Genomic DNA, 15212 nt, shown 5'->3' on the forward strand with positions numbered 1-15212 from the left:
GAAGAAAATTATTGCCCAAGAACTAGGATTGAACAAATGGAAGCTAGTGACTTTATGAGAAACCAAGACACAGTAGAGCAAATCCAAATAAATAAAAATAATAGAGGGCAATATGAAATATCTCCTTGGAAAAACAGCTGACCTAGAAAATAGATCCAGGAGAGATAATTTGAAAAATCATTGGACTACCTGAAAACCATGACCAAAATAAGAGTTTGGACAGCATCTTCCAAGAGATTGTCAGGGAAAATTGCCCTGATATTCTAGAAGCAGAAGGCAAAATAGAAATTGAAAGAATCCACTGATAACCTCTTGAAAGAGATCCCAAAAAGAAAACCTCCAGGAATATTATAGCCAAATTCCAGAGCTCCCAGGTCAAGGAGAAAATATTGCAGGCTGCTAGAAAGAAACAATTCAAATACTGTGGAGCTCCAATAAGGATAAAACAAGATCTAGCATCATCTACATTAAAGGACCAGAGGGCATGGAATATGATATTCCAGAGGGCAAAGGAACTGGAACTACAGCCAATAATCACGTACCCAGAAAGACTGTGCATAATCTTTCAGAGGAAAAAAATGGGACTTTGATGAAAAAGAGCACTTTCAGGCATTTGTGATGAAAAGACCTGAACTGAACAGAAAATTTGATTTTCAAATACAAGACCCTGGAGAAGCATAAAAAGATAAACAGGAAAAAGAAATCATGAGGGATATTAAAAAATGAAACTGTTTACATTCCTAGATGGGAAGATAAAACTTTGAACACATAAGAACTTTTTCAGTAAGGAATACACAGAGGAGGGGCAGCTAAGTGGCGAAGTGGATAGAGCACTGGCCCTGGAGTCAGGAGTACCTGAGTTCAAATGTGACCTCAGACACTTAATACTTACTAGCTGTGTGACCCTGGGCAAGTCACTTAACCCACAAAAAAAAAAAAGAAAGGATTTCAAAGGGTATAGAGATCAACTCATATCTGAACAGGAATCCACTCTACAGCACCACTGCCTAATGTGATAACCAATTAAATGTGATAGGGGACAGCTAGGTAGCACAGTGGATAAAGCACTAGCCCTGGATTCAGGAGGACCTGAGTTCAAATCTGGACTCAGACACTTGACACTTGTGTGACCTTGGGCAAGTCACTTAACCCCTATTGCCCTGCAAAAACAAAACAAAACAAAACAAAACCAATTAAATGTGATAACAAATTAAAGCCCAGCCTGAGACCTCCAGCGATAAGGTACTTTCTAAAGTTAGCCCATTCCACATTCAGACAGCTTGAATTATCAAGAAAGTTTCCTTACAGGGAACCTAAATCTTCCCTTCTGCAACTGTATTCTCCCTATCTGCCATTTTATGCTGCAATAATATTCCATTTTGCCACATCAAAATTGATGTTTTGTGGCTTGCCGTATGCCCCCAATTCATCACTCGATAACCGACTTCCTATATCCAACCACCGGGACACAAATCAATCAGGTAAAATCAACAAGCAGATAAGTTCTTCCCAAGGACTCAGCACCGTGCTAAACCCGAGGATACAAAGAAAGGCACAAGACACACCCAGAGAGGAGGCAGAGCAGCAGGGGGCCGGTCCAGAGAATCTGCTCCTCCTTTGTCTTGGAGGAGACGCCCCCCCCAACAAGGACTGTGTAGAGCCCTCTGCACAAGGGGGCACTTTGAGACCCCTCACGACGGGGGTCTTTTAAGTGCCCCCCTTGGAGGTCTTTGACACCCCCCCACTATGCTTATAAGGCCTCCAAATTGAAGTTCTCTGGAGAGACCCCTCTCATCGAGACTCTCTCTGACCCCTCCCATTGACGTTCTCTTTAGACCCCCCCCCATCAAAGCTCTCTCTGAGCCCCCCCCATCGAGACTCTCTCTGACCCCTCCCATTGACGTTCTCTTTAGACCCCCCCCATCAAAGCTCTCTCTGAGCTCCCCCCGCCCATCGAGGCTCTCTCTGAGCCCTCCCCCCCCCCAGGCCTTTGAGACGCCCCCCACACACACACATCGAGGCTCTCTGAGCCCCCCCCACTAGGCCTTTGAGGCCCCCCACGGGGGGCTGAGACACCCCCACATCGAGGCTCCCTGTGGCTCCACGCACTCCTTCCCCGCCTCGCCCAAGTCGCCGGGAAGGAAGAAATGGAAAACTTGAGAAAAATGGAGCCCTCACCGCGCTGCGGCCTCGCCGAGCCCCGCCCGCCCGGGCCGCCTCCATCTCGTCCTCCGCTTTCCTGCCGGCCACGGCCTGGCCGCCGCCCCGCCGCGCTCCCGTAACGGCCCCTCGCCGTTAGGCATATTCCCGCCTTTTCTCCCCGGCCGCTCACGCGCTCCGGCGGTTGGCAGGGGAGGGGGGGAAGGAGGAGGGCTGTGTCTCTCCGAGCGCCACCGAAACCCGGAACGCCGGAGCGCCCTGACGTCACCGAAAAGCTCTCCTAAGATAGGGTGGCTGTGTCTCACTGTGGGGAAATGCCCCCGGCTACCGCATCCCCTCTGGTTACAGAGGGGAAAATGCGGCCGGAGGGTCCTTTCCCGCCAAGACGAGCGGTCCCCTCTGTGATTGGCTGAGAAGATCGCACCTCGGGCCACGTGAGGGAGAGGAGGCGGGAAAGATAGCCCCACCCCCACCCCGCAGCTGTCAATACCGCCTCTGATTGGCTGCAGGGCTCTCGCCTCTCCTCCCTATTGGCCAAGATTACCCGAAGGGGAGGCGGGGACTTTGTTCTGCAGTTGGCACCGCCCTCCAGTCTCCAGGCGTATTGGAAATCGCCGGGTCAATAGGCAGAGGAGACACGGGAAGCAGGCTAGGGCCGCCCAGAGCAGGGCAGAAGAGGGAGGCAGATGGGAAGCAGGGCCTGGGATCCTAGATCTGGAGCTGGAGGAGACTTCAGAACCCATCTAGGCTCCTCCTCTCATTTGACTGACAGATGGGGAAACTGAGGCCCAGGAAGGTTGAGTGACTTGCCCAAGGTCACCCAAGCAGTAGGCATCATCAGGCCAGGGCTCTTTCCAGTGCACCTAGCTGCCTCTCCTGGTGGGCCTTACTTCCACAGTCCCAAGGGCCTCTCTCCCAAGTTTAGCAGATGTCGCGGGAGGGAAAGTCCCGTTAACCCGAGGACAGCAGGGACAGTATGAATTCTGAGTCTTCCGGTCGTACAGAAGATCCCCAAGGCCTGGCTAGTGGGAAAGACTGGAATTCAGAGCTCTTCCAGACCTTGCAGCGCCCCCCCCCATTGTTTAGCAAGGGTTAATAGCGCGTATCCAGGGCAGAGACCCTCCCTGCCTCTGCCTGCCTGCGGTCTCTGCGGCCACGTGCTGGCCCGAGAAGCCACCGCCCCCCCAACTTCACCTGCGAGGACGGGGCGCGGACACCCTGCCACTCTCCTTTCCTGCTGCTTGAACCCAGCTCATGCTGGCTCTATAGTCTCCTTCCGCAGCGTCATCTTCACCGCACCGGGCACATTTGGGGGGCCATAAGGAGGGGGCAGTGGAGCGAGGCCGAGAGCCGGGACTTTGGTCGGGAAAGTGGAGTGAAAGCACCCCCAACAGCCATCTCAGGGCCACCCCTGAATCCGTGACTTCTGGCCCAGCTTATTCCCACGTGGTTTGGTCAGGGGCCGGACTGCGCATCTCGGTGTGATGGGGGGACACCCCTCCCGTTAATGACCTATGTGCATAGAGCTGTTTTGAGGCTCGGATGAGACAAGGGGCGCATGATTAGGAAGAGCCTGGATGTAGAAGCTTGGATCAGTTACCTAGGCTGGAGCTGCAGCCAGGTTCGGCTGCCTTCCCGTCCTCGGTCCGAGCCTTCTGGCGTGAGCAGGCTATTCTTGGAAGAAGGGATTTGGGTAACTAGGGCTGCCTTGAAGATGGGATTTACCCACTTGGCTCATCCTTTCCTTTTTCTTCTCTTTGCCCTCCAGCCTCCCCAGCAGTTCTCCCCCGAGGAATCTGCCGGTCTCTGGGCTTTGACATGAGTCAAACGTTTCAGCCTTTTGAGCTGCGTCCTCGGAAATTCCTCTGGAAAATATTGAACCCCATACCAGCCACCCTGGGTTTCAAAAGGAAGGAAGGAAGGAAGGAAGGAAGGAAGGAAGGAAGGAAGGAAGGAAGGAAGGAAGGAAGGAAGGAAGGAAGGAAGGAAGGAAGGAAGGAAGGAAGGAAGGAAGGAAGGAAGGAAGGAAGGAAGGAAGGAAGGAAGAAAAGAAAGAAAGGAAGAAAGGAAGGAAAGAAAGAAAGAAAAGAAAGGAAGGAAGGAAAGAAAAGAAAAAAACTTGCCAAGCTATTTAACCAACCAACTCAATTCCAATCTAATGAGATATAATGAAACCAATCATGATTAGTGAAAGGTCATCTCCCATGTGTCTATCAGCGGGTCATCTGGTTACCCTTTGCCTGAGTTAAATTCCTGTAACTCCCACCTTCTTTGCTGAGGGACGATTCTGAGCTTATTCCAGAAAACGGGGAGATCTGTTTTGAGTGTACGGTTTCTTATTTCAACTCCTCTCTTTTAGGACCCCCTTTCCCCATTGCATAAGTTCTGAGCAGCAATGAATGTACTGCGCTCCCCGCCACACACACACACACACACACACACACACACACACACACACACACACACACACACACACTGGGTACCTAGCCATGACTGACTCTCTCACCTCTGCTCCATTTCCCCTTCTCCCTTACTTCATCTGGTGTGCAGCACCAGTGGGCTCTCCTAACGGGATCAAGGAACAGGCAAACCTGTTTTGCCTGTTAAGGGTGGGTGGAAATAGCCAACTTAGAACAAGATTTCGTTCAGCCCCACTCTCAGGCATGAACATTGGCTGAGAAGGGAATGTGACCAAACTGGAGCCTGAGAAGGAAGTACAAAGGGATGAGGGCAAAGATGAAACTACCACTCCCTTTCCCCTTGCCCTGGACTGCCTGCTCTCCAACCCGGAAGGCTCCGTCCAGAACAAACCAGCTCAGAATGAGAAAAAAGAATCTTTTATTTGACACAAGATATGTGCAGGCAGACAAGGAAAGACTTTACAACTGTTAGTGGGGAACTAGGACTGCCTGGGGTGGAGGAAGAAAGGGAATATAATAGAATCAAAGAGCAGGGAGAGGAAAGGGTAAGTAATTTTGGAGAGGAAAAGAAGAAAAATGGGAAAAGCAAATGTGTAAGAAGGTCTGGGGGGAGCTTTCTTTCCAATGGACCCATGAAACCATCTGTGGGGCAAGGGTAGGCCCAGCATGAGGAGAAGCTTCTTCTGGAAAAGATGGATAGGCTTCTGCGAGGGTCTCAGAGGATGGTGTAGTAGTACATGGCCAACAACAACACAGGGAGCTGAGGAAGGAGAGAGGAGTATACCCATATAATCATTCTCTTGCTCTACCCAGGCCCTTAGACTAGAGGGGTGAGGGGAATCTTCTGCCAGGCTATTGAGTTAATGTAAATGGGGAAATAAGATTAATTCGAACTTCCCCCAATTTCATAAGCACCCCCTCCCAGCACCCTTTGCTATGGGTTTTTGCCTTCCCAGATCTTGGCTTCATCTCTCACCGTCCACATAAGGATGGCAAATCCAAACCAAGAGATACCCCAGGTGTAGCTATCAATGGCATGGCCAATATGTTCAAAGCAGCCCTGCAGGGGAAAGGTACACAGATGGAGAGGTTGGGTTAAGCAATGGTGGGGTGTATTCATAACAGCTAAGAATTAGAAATCAAAGGGATGCTCATCAGTTGAGGAATGGCCAAACAAGCTGTGGTATATGATGGTGATGGAATAATATTGTGCTATAAGAAATGACAAACACGATGATTTCAGAAAAACCTGGAGTTACATGAACTTATGCAAAGTGAAGTGAACAGAACTAGGAGAACAGCAATATTGTTTGATGAAGAACTGTGAAAGACTTAGCTATTCTCAGCAATTCCGTGATCCATGACAATCCCAAAGGACTAATAATGAAACATACTGTGCCTCCCAGAGAAAGAACTGATATTGTTTGAATACAGACTGAAGCATGTTATTTTTTACCTTCCTTCTTTCATTCTTTTCCTTTTATTTGAGTCTTGTACAAAATGACTAACATGGAAATGTTTTACATGATTACATATGTATAACCTATATCTAATTGCTAAACATCTCAGGGAGAGGGAGGGATAACATTTGGAACTTAAAACAAAAAAATGTTAAAAAATTGTTTTGATGTAATTGGGGGAAATTATATGCATACACACATATATAGATATATATGGATATGTATAAATTGGGTGATTAGGGAAAAAAGCAGTAGTCTGATGAAAGGCAAGGTCTGGTGGTACCTTGGTGAAGAGGTAGTCTTGGTAGCCAAGTCGACATCCCTCCTCACTGAGAGGGTTGAAGTTGGCGTCCCTCTGGCAACACAGTGGGGGCCACGGAAACTCCACCTCTGACGTGGCCTCTCGGAAGGCTGACGTGAAGTTCACCCAGTCCAGGGGCCCCGAGGTACCACAGCATTGTTGCTAGAAAGACAGGCCGGGGAGAAGGTGAGGAGAAAATGGTGTAGAGTGAAACTCCTTTTACATAGAACCCAGTATCTGGCTGTCTTGGCTCTGGGTTTCTCTCCTTAGCTCCTGATTGTCTTCACCAACCTAAATGTCTGTGGTTAATATCTCTCTATGGATCCTGCCCATCTCACTGTCTTTGGGAGCCCAAGAACACCCTCACCTCAATCATGACTCGGTCCCAGAAACGAGTCAGCTCCTGGCCCTGGCTTGTGGGGGCATTGTAATATGTCAGCATCTGCTTGGTGATAAGTGCTGGGTTTGACACCATCTGTAGTAAAGAGAAAGAGTCAGAAGAGAGGATGGGTTCTTCCCTAGAACCAAGAGGTGAAAAGTCCTTCAGGGAGATAATGCCAACCCTTCTCCCACTCTCTGCCACCCTAGCCTTCCAAGCCTCTCTAGGGGAGTTCTTTTTTTTAATTAATTAATTTTTTTGAATAGAATTATATTTTCCAAAATATATGTAAAAAACAAATTTTGACATCAATTTTTTAAAACTTTGTGTTCCAACTTCTCTTCCTCCCTCCCTTCCCACCCCCCACCCACAAGAACTCAAGCAATTCAAAATAAGCTATACATGAGTAGTTATGGAAAACATTCCCACATTAGCTAGGTTGTGAGAGAAAACAGTCAAAAACCAAAACTTCAGATTAAGGAATTGTCAAAAACAAACAACAAAAATTTTTTTTTAATTGTTTCCATCTGTTTTCAGATACTATCAGTTCTTTCTTTGCAGATGGATTGCAATTTGCATAAGTTCTAGGGGAGTTCTTAACACTTTATGTCCTGTACCCCCTTGGGCAGTCTGGTGAAACCTTCAGACCCCTTCCTGCCCCAGAATCATGTTCTTAAATGCATAAAATAAAATCCAGAGGATTACTGTGGAAACCACTTTTATTGCAATAATTACTAAAATCTTTTGAAATGCAAGTTCACAGACTCTGGGTTAAGAATCCTTGCTTTGGTCCCATATCCCTCCACAAGCATCCTCTGCCACCTTGCCTGAACCCCTTAACTCCCCCGGGGGTGCTCACATAGTCTCTGTGGGTATATGATGTGATGCACGAGGCACATTCAAACACATAGACAATCAGCATCAATACCAGGTACTAGAGAGGAAAGAGAAGAGGGTCAAATAGGAAGGGGGCAGGATCCATGGTGGTGCAGGGTCGGGGAGGGTGGCTTAGGATCATGGTGGGATGATTTGGTTTAAAAGGGAATGGAAAGGAGTTGTTCATTGGGGTTCAATCAGGAAATTGTGGCTCCCAGGATTTTGGAAATAATCCAGTTGGGAGAGATGGGAAGAACCCAGCTAAAGGTCACTTCTGCTGTCACCCATTTCCCTATCCACCCCACCCCTGACCGTGAGAATCATTCCTCTGCTGTAGCACAGGACTGCTCCTATGCCAAAACTGGCAACCACGAAGAGGGAGAAGCCGGTGAAAATCGCGATCCAGGCCCCCGCGAAGACGTCATCCTTGCCAGAGACCCCGAGCAGAGGGTAGACCCGGTACTGATCCGCCGTCACCCAAACAGTCTCCGCAAACAGCGCCAGGCCTGACAGCTGGACCAAGAGACCAGTCAGGGTGGGGCACACACAGCCTCCTACCCCCTTTGGTACCCTTTAGCCCAGCTTCAAACATCTTTCACCCAGGACAATCTCCTCGCTTCTGCCAGCACCTTGCAGCCCTCCACACCCATTAACTTAAAGCAATTCAACAATTACTGACCGCAAGCCTCACTGTTGCATAATATTCCCTAATCTCCTTTCCTAATACCCACTGCAAAGCTTTGTATCACCTGCCCTGTTTTCGATATGTTCAGACCACATTTGAGTATATATCCATTCTCCGCACTGATTTCATTGCTCTGATCACATGCAAATTAACCATGCAAAACAACCAAATCAATGTGTTTGTTTTTTTCACTCAACTAATCCTGTTTCCCCATTTTTACACTAATTCAAATCCCCTTGCTAGGGATTTCAGCACTGCTAAATGAGGGGTCTGGGCAGATGGGGGTAGGGCTGAGGGATGGTGTACAATTTCCCCTAAACCCAGCCTCTTACTTCTCATCTTTATGATACCATTTCCCCACTAATGCCTGTGCCCTAGAATTGCCTCTTCTCTTTCCCAGAATCCACTCTTAGATCCCTGTGGCAAACTATGTCTTCAGTTTTCTACCTGAGCCCTATTTCCTCTACCCTAACCCCCTGGGAGAAGAGACCCCCATGGAGGCAAAGGGAACTGGGATATGTTACCAGGATGATGATGTTTCCAAGGACCAGTAAGCCCACCACTGCTGGGGATCCTTTCTCTGCTGCCATGACCCCCTGTAACACAAGTGGAATTCCAAGGACCCTCATTCTCTATTTTGTGGCTCAGCTTCTCCCCAGCTACCCCACCCCCAGTCCTTCCAATCCAGCTGTGTCTGTCCCCACAAACCCAGAACTCAGATATTGATATACGTATGTATGTATATTTCTGTTCACTCTGCTCCCCCTCTGCTCCCTGCTCGCCCTGCTCTTACCTCTTTTTCACTCTGGTGATTGTCAGTCAGTCTTTGCTGGGACCCTACCTAGGGCAGCTTTTTATATCACCCAGAGGAGTATGTGTGTGTGTGACCACACCCTGAATTCCCTTTCCTTTGGACAGATTGGGGCAGAGTGCAGCACATTGGTGGGTTTTCTCAAGCGTCTGGAGAAACTGAAATTCCTGGTGTATCTAAGACAATGGGCACAGGAGAGAGAAGGAGTTAGCTGGAAAGGGGGGTTATGGATGATGGGTGTGGAACTGGGAGAGAAATGGGGCTTAAATTCCAAGGGAGCCAGCTAAAATAAGAAAATCATTTTCAGGGAGAGGGGATCCAAGCAGGGTGCATTGGAGAGAAAAGATGGACCTATTTTTAGGGTTTGTCAAGAAGAAACCATTGGCTTTTGGGGCATTGAGGTGGTAAATTTCTTTCTCATTCCCTCATCCCTCCCCATGAACTTTTCATGGACCTGAAATTCTAGTCTGTGCAGCTTAGCTGAGTGTCTCATTGGGCAGGATCTATGGGAATTCAGTGAAGTGCCATAAGATATAGGAAGAAGGCGGCTCTTGGGGAAGGGGCCAAGCCGGAATGTTGGTGGCTTAGTGGGTGGGCATTATAGTTGACAGTAATGATTAAGAAATGTAGCCAGCCATCCTGGTCCTGACCCACAACATCTCCCCCACTGTTACAGATTCTTGACTAGTGTTCCTGCCTCCAGTCTCTTCACTTTCTAATCCATCCTTCCCATAGCTGCCAAAATAATTTCCCATAAACACAGATCTAACATCTAACATGGCTCTGGTAAAACAAAAACCAAACAAAAACCAAAACCAAACCCAGCTAGTCTCCTATCTTTAGTCCAGGAGAGAATAAAATATACACTCCAATCATGTAGTTAAGGCAGGCCATAATCTGGCTTCAAAATACCTTCCTAATTTAATTTATTTTAATTTATTTTTATTTTCCTTTTTTCTTTTGGGGCAATTGGGGTTAAGTGACTTGCCCAGGGTCACACAGCTAGTAAGTGTCAAGTGTTGGAGCCCGGATTTGAACTCAGGTCCTCCTGAATCCAGGGCCGGTGCTTTATCCACTGTGCCACCTAGCTGCCCCTTAATTTATTTTAATTTAATAATTATTTTATTTATTTTAATGTAATTAATTTAATTCCGTACTTAACAAACACCAAGTAAACGAGTGTTTCCATGTACAAAATAAAATAAAAGATTGAACACAAAAGCACCAGATCTGCACCTCCAAATCTTTTCAGGTGTTCCTCCAAACAATTCACCATATTCTTTTTGTTTTGTGTTTTTTTTGTTTGTTTTTGTTTTGGGGGTTAAGTGACTTGCCCAGGGTCATGCAGCTAGTAAGTGTCAAGTGTCTAAAGCTGTTTGTTGTTGTTGTTGTTGTTGTTTGTTTGTTTGTTTTTGAAAATCTGCAGTGCAGTTATCCGCGTGCGCACACACATGTGTGAGGCAATTAGGGTTAAGTGATTTGCCCAAGGTCACCACCATATTCTTTTCAAAGCTATATTGCTTGTCTGTTTCCTACTAACCCTCCTTCTCTTCTATGCACTTTTTAAAAATGCTTTGGTATTCCTCTTTTCTTTATTTTCCTTTTCCTTCCTTCCTTCTAGTAAGTCTTTTATGACCCCCTCCATCTCTTCCCTCCTAATATCACTTATGCATGACCTGGCAAAACAAATCCCAACATTGGTCATATCCAAAAATATTTGTCTCATTCTACACCTTGAGTTCCTCACCTCATAGTCAGGCAGTGGGAAGCATGGGTCATCATGGGATTGTGGTTCCAGACTTATTTCCCTTCTGCTTTAACCAATTTGGACTAGCAGCTCCCACTCAAACTCCAGGCATCATACAGACTCTCTTCCCTCTACCTAGAATGTACTCACTCATTTCAGCTTTTCAGAATCCTTTTCTTTCTTCCAAGTTAGGCTGCTGCTTCCCTGAGTCTAGCTAGAAAAGTTCTCTTTCCTCAGATATCCATAGGGCTTTCTGTCCAGACATCTCTTTTGCTCTCATCATTCCCTTTGTCTCAGTAGACATGTTATATTGTCTGCTGCCCCAACTCCCTGTAGAATATTACCCTCTTGAGAGCAGGGACCATCATTTTAAAATGTTTGCATCTTTAGCACTGAGTCCAGTGCCTTGCATTTAAGAAAGAGAATAGAAGGAAGTTTAGGAAGGGACACAGACAAACAAGGCAATGTTGCAACTAACTATACTAAATTCAAATAATAATAAATAATAAAATAGTGATGATAGTAAAAATAGCCTGCATTTATGTAGCCCATTAAGGTTTGCAAAGTACTTTACAAATATTAGCTCTGATCTTCTATTACTGTTTTGTTGTTGTTGTTTTGTTTTGTTTTGTTTTGTTTTTGCAGGGCAATGAGGGTTAAGTGACTTGCCCAGGGTCACACAACTAGTAAGTGTCAAGTGTCTGAGGCTGACTTTGAACTCAGGTCCTCCTGAATCCAGGGCCAGTGTGCTATCCACTGTGCCACCTAGCTGCCCCAATACTCACTCATATTCCATTCATTCATTCCCTGGGGGAGGGACATCCTTCGGTTTTCAGTTCTTCATTGCAACAAAGAGAGAGTCTCCTGATGTCCTTCCTTGGGGATTTGGATTCAGTTCAAATCCTACCTCTGGAAGGAGGCCTTTCCTACTAGGTCTTTCTTTCTGATATTACTTTCCATTTGCACTATATATATCGTATGTACAATGTCTGCATGTTGCCTCGCCCTTTAGATTGTGGTCCTTAAAGGCAGGGAGCTTGTTTCCTCCTTTCTTTGTATCACAGGTGCTGAGCTGTTAAGGGCTAAAATTCTAGCTAGTCTGTCTAAAATATCTAATGAGTGGTCGCCAATAAATTATAAGCTTTAGCAAGAGTTAGACTTTTAAGCATTTATTAAGGAGAATAAGAGTTTGGTAAAGAGAGAGAAAAAGGCCTAGATTCCTATCTATTAAAGGAAGAGCACATTTCTAGCTCCGCTCTCCACTAGAGTCCAAAGGAAAGAGCGCGCGAGACTGAGCGCCAGTCTCTTCCTTCCTCCTCCCACTAGCCTGCATCACTTCCTGACTCCTGGTCTTGCCCTCAAAGACCTTTGCTTCATGGGCAGAACTCTTCTACAGTAAGTATCCAGCAGGTGGCGTCATTCCAATCGTTACAGAGCACTATTAGTCACACAGTAGGTACTTAATAAATGCTTGTTGACTGGCCATAAATATTTTTGTACAGATGAGATCTTTTCCTCTTTCTTTTATTTCTTTTTTTAAAAATTTCTTTCTTTCTTTCTTTTTTTTTTTTGCAGGGCAATGAGGGTTCAACAACTTGCTCAGGGTCACACAGCCAGTAAGTGTCAAGTGTCTGAGGCTGGATTTGAACTCAGGTCCTCCTGAATACAGAGCTAGTGCTTTATGCGCTGCACCACCTAGCTGCCCCCTCTTTCTTTTATTTCTTTGGGATATAGGCCTACTAATGGTATCATTTGGTCAAAGTGTATGCACAATCCAGTCACTTTTAGGGTATGGATCCAAACTGCATTCCAGAACGTGTGGAACAACTCACAGCACCACCAGCAGATCATAAGAATTCTAGATTTCATGCTAGAAGATACCCAAGAGGTCACTGAGTCCAACCCCCTTTATATACAGATGAGGAAACTGAGGCACAGAAAAGTTAAGTGACTTGCCCAGAGTCACACAACTAGCAAGTGACTGCAATAGGATATGAACTCAGGACTTCTTGACTATAGGCCCAGAGCTCTATCCACCACACCATACTGCCCCACAATGCCTGCAGTTGTCTCACTACTACCTCACCTATTATCCTGACATAGCCACTGCCAGCTCCCCTGTTAGCCTCCCAGAGTCTCCTGGTAAGCCTCCATGACTGTCCTCCCACTCCTACTTAGTGTCCCCATGCACAGTTTATGTGTCCTTCCACAGCACCTCCTATAATTGTCATTTCCCTTTTTGGCCATCATTGTCAATCTGATGGGTTTGAGAGAGAATCTCAGAGTTGTTTTATTTTCACTTCTCTTTTTCTTAGTGATTTGGAACAATTTTTCATAAGGTTGTTTCTAGCTTGCTTTTCTTCTTTTGAAAACTGCTTGTTCTTATTCTTTCAATCAATCGAGAAACATATAAGTGCCTATTATATGCCAGGTACTGAGATAAGCACTAAAGATACCCCCCCAAAAAAAAAGACAAAAGACAGCCCCTGATCGTAAGGAGTTCCCAATCTAATGGGGGTAGAGAGTATGCAAACAAATGTAGACAGAGGAGCTATGGAGAGGATAAATAGGAAATCATTCACAGTTGGAAGGCACTAGAGTTGAGAGTTTGAGAAAGGTTTGCAGTCAAAGGTGGGATTTTAGTAGGGACTTAAAGGAATCCAGGGAAATCAGCAATAGGAGTTGAGAAGAGAGGTGTTCCAGACATGGAGGGCAGCCCAAGCAAATGAAGAGGCAGGGAGTCTTTCTTGGATACGTTTTTGGGAAAGTCCCTTTGACAGCTGAATGGAGGATAGACTGGAATGGGGAGAGAGTTGAGGCAGCGGCCAGGGCAATAGTCCAGGTGTGAGGGGATGAGGACCTGGATCAAAGTGGGGGCTATGTCAGAGGAGAGGAGGGGGCATATTCAAGAGATGGTGCGGCCAGCCGTGAGGGCCCCGGTGAGATTGTGTGACAATAAATTGGTAGTGAACCCAGTCAGAACACTTGCTTATTTTATCTGCCTTTGTTTAGCAGAACTTGTGTAGGAGGGAGGGTGATGAATAGTGGGAGTGATCCAAGGCTGAGACTTAGTTGTAGTCAGTGATATGGTAAGGGTTCTAGGGATTCAAGAAAGGAGAACAGCTTAGAGTTGAATTGGTTCATCAAAGGGTCAAGATGGGGATAAGAGGAGAGAGTGGTCAATGCAGGGGTGATGGCTTGGGAGAAAATTGAGGGGTCAAGGGATTGGAGATAATGGTTCATGGGAAGTGAGTATATTGAGGAACTGAGTGGTTAAAGTGTTTGAAGGAGGGGCAGCTAGGTGGTGCAGTAGGTAGAGCACCAGCCCTGGAGTCAGGAGGACCTGAGTTCAAATCCGGCCTCAGATACTTAACACTTACTAGCTGTGTGACCCTGGGCAAGTCACTTAACCCCAAATGCCTCACCAAAAAATAAAAAAAATTTTTAAAAAGTGTTTGAAGGAGAGACAGAATCTATGTTAAGTTGGGAAGGAGAGAAAAATGGTAAGCTACGTACTGGATGCATTGAGGAAAGAAAGGGAGTCACCTGGGGCTCTGTAGCTATCAGGACTTTGGGTGGTAGATATAAAGAGCATGAGCCTAAAAGGAAGAGAAGTTCCTGAGTGATGGAGAAATGGGGAGAACCTAAATTGGGAATTGGGGACAAGGAGTATTTCCCCTCCCCCCTCCTTGAACAATGAGCTGAGGGGAATGAATGAAGGTGCAGCCAGGACTGGAAAGGGAGCCAGGGAGTTCTTTATCATCAGCGGGAAGCCAGATTTCAGTAATTGCTAGCAGATAGATGGAGTCTGAAAGAAAAAGATTGAAGAGGAAGAGAAGTTTGCTACCTGTGGAACCGGAATTCCACAGGGTACAGTGGAAGGGTTGGAGTGGGAGGGTGGAGGGGGATGGGAATAAGGAATTGGGGGAGGGGTGGGGAAAGGGGTTTAGATGATGACCTATAGGAACTCAGAATCACTAGGATGATTGGTATGGTGGGCGTGAGAATGTTCAACGAGTGGAGAATGCTACTCCTCTTTCCAAAGGAGGCTGGCGATCAGACCAGAGAACAGTGCTGTGTGAAATGAGAGGCCAGGGCCTCCTGTTCTTCTCTTCCCTCTGAAGGCTGGAGATTAGGCAGGAAATCCTCTGACCATTTATGTATAAGGGGAACTAATCATGTTTGTGAATGAATGGATGAAGTAGAAAGGGAGGGAATTCTGGGATGAAGGAACAGTATGAGCCAAGGTCTAGGGCTGGGACCTGGTTCTTTGGCCTTTTGCTAGGGGCATGGATAAGTGAGAGAGAGAGTGATTTGCATTCTTCTTGTCTCCTCTCCACTAGATTATAAATTCTTGGAGGGCATAGGTTATG

At 46.5% G+C, this 15212-nt stretch overlaps 1 protein-coding gene across 1 annotated transcript; it reads right to left on the reverse strand.

Annotated features, from left to right (window-relative positions):
- Positions 1–5295: 5295 nt before the first annotated feature.
- Positions 5296–8188, reverse strand: UPK1A (uroplakin 1A). Its single transcript, XM_043998728.1, is given in 7 exon segments — positions 5296–5340; positions 5557–5640; positions 6324–6503; positions 6709–6816; positions 7580–7654; positions 7909–8148; positions 8150–8188. Coding segments are annotated over 7 exon segments (771 nt in total).
- Positions 8189–15212: the final 7024 nt, after the last annotated feature.

This window comes from Dromiciops gliroides, chromosome 3 (genome assembly GCF_019393635.1).
Source record: "Dromiciops gliroides isolate mDroGli1 chromosome 3, mDroGli1.pri, whole genome shotgun sequence".
In the NCBI taxonomy this organism is placed as follows: domain Eukaryota; kingdom Metazoa; phylum Chordata; class Mammalia; order Microbiotheria; family Microbiotheriidae; genus Dromiciops; species Dromiciops gliroides.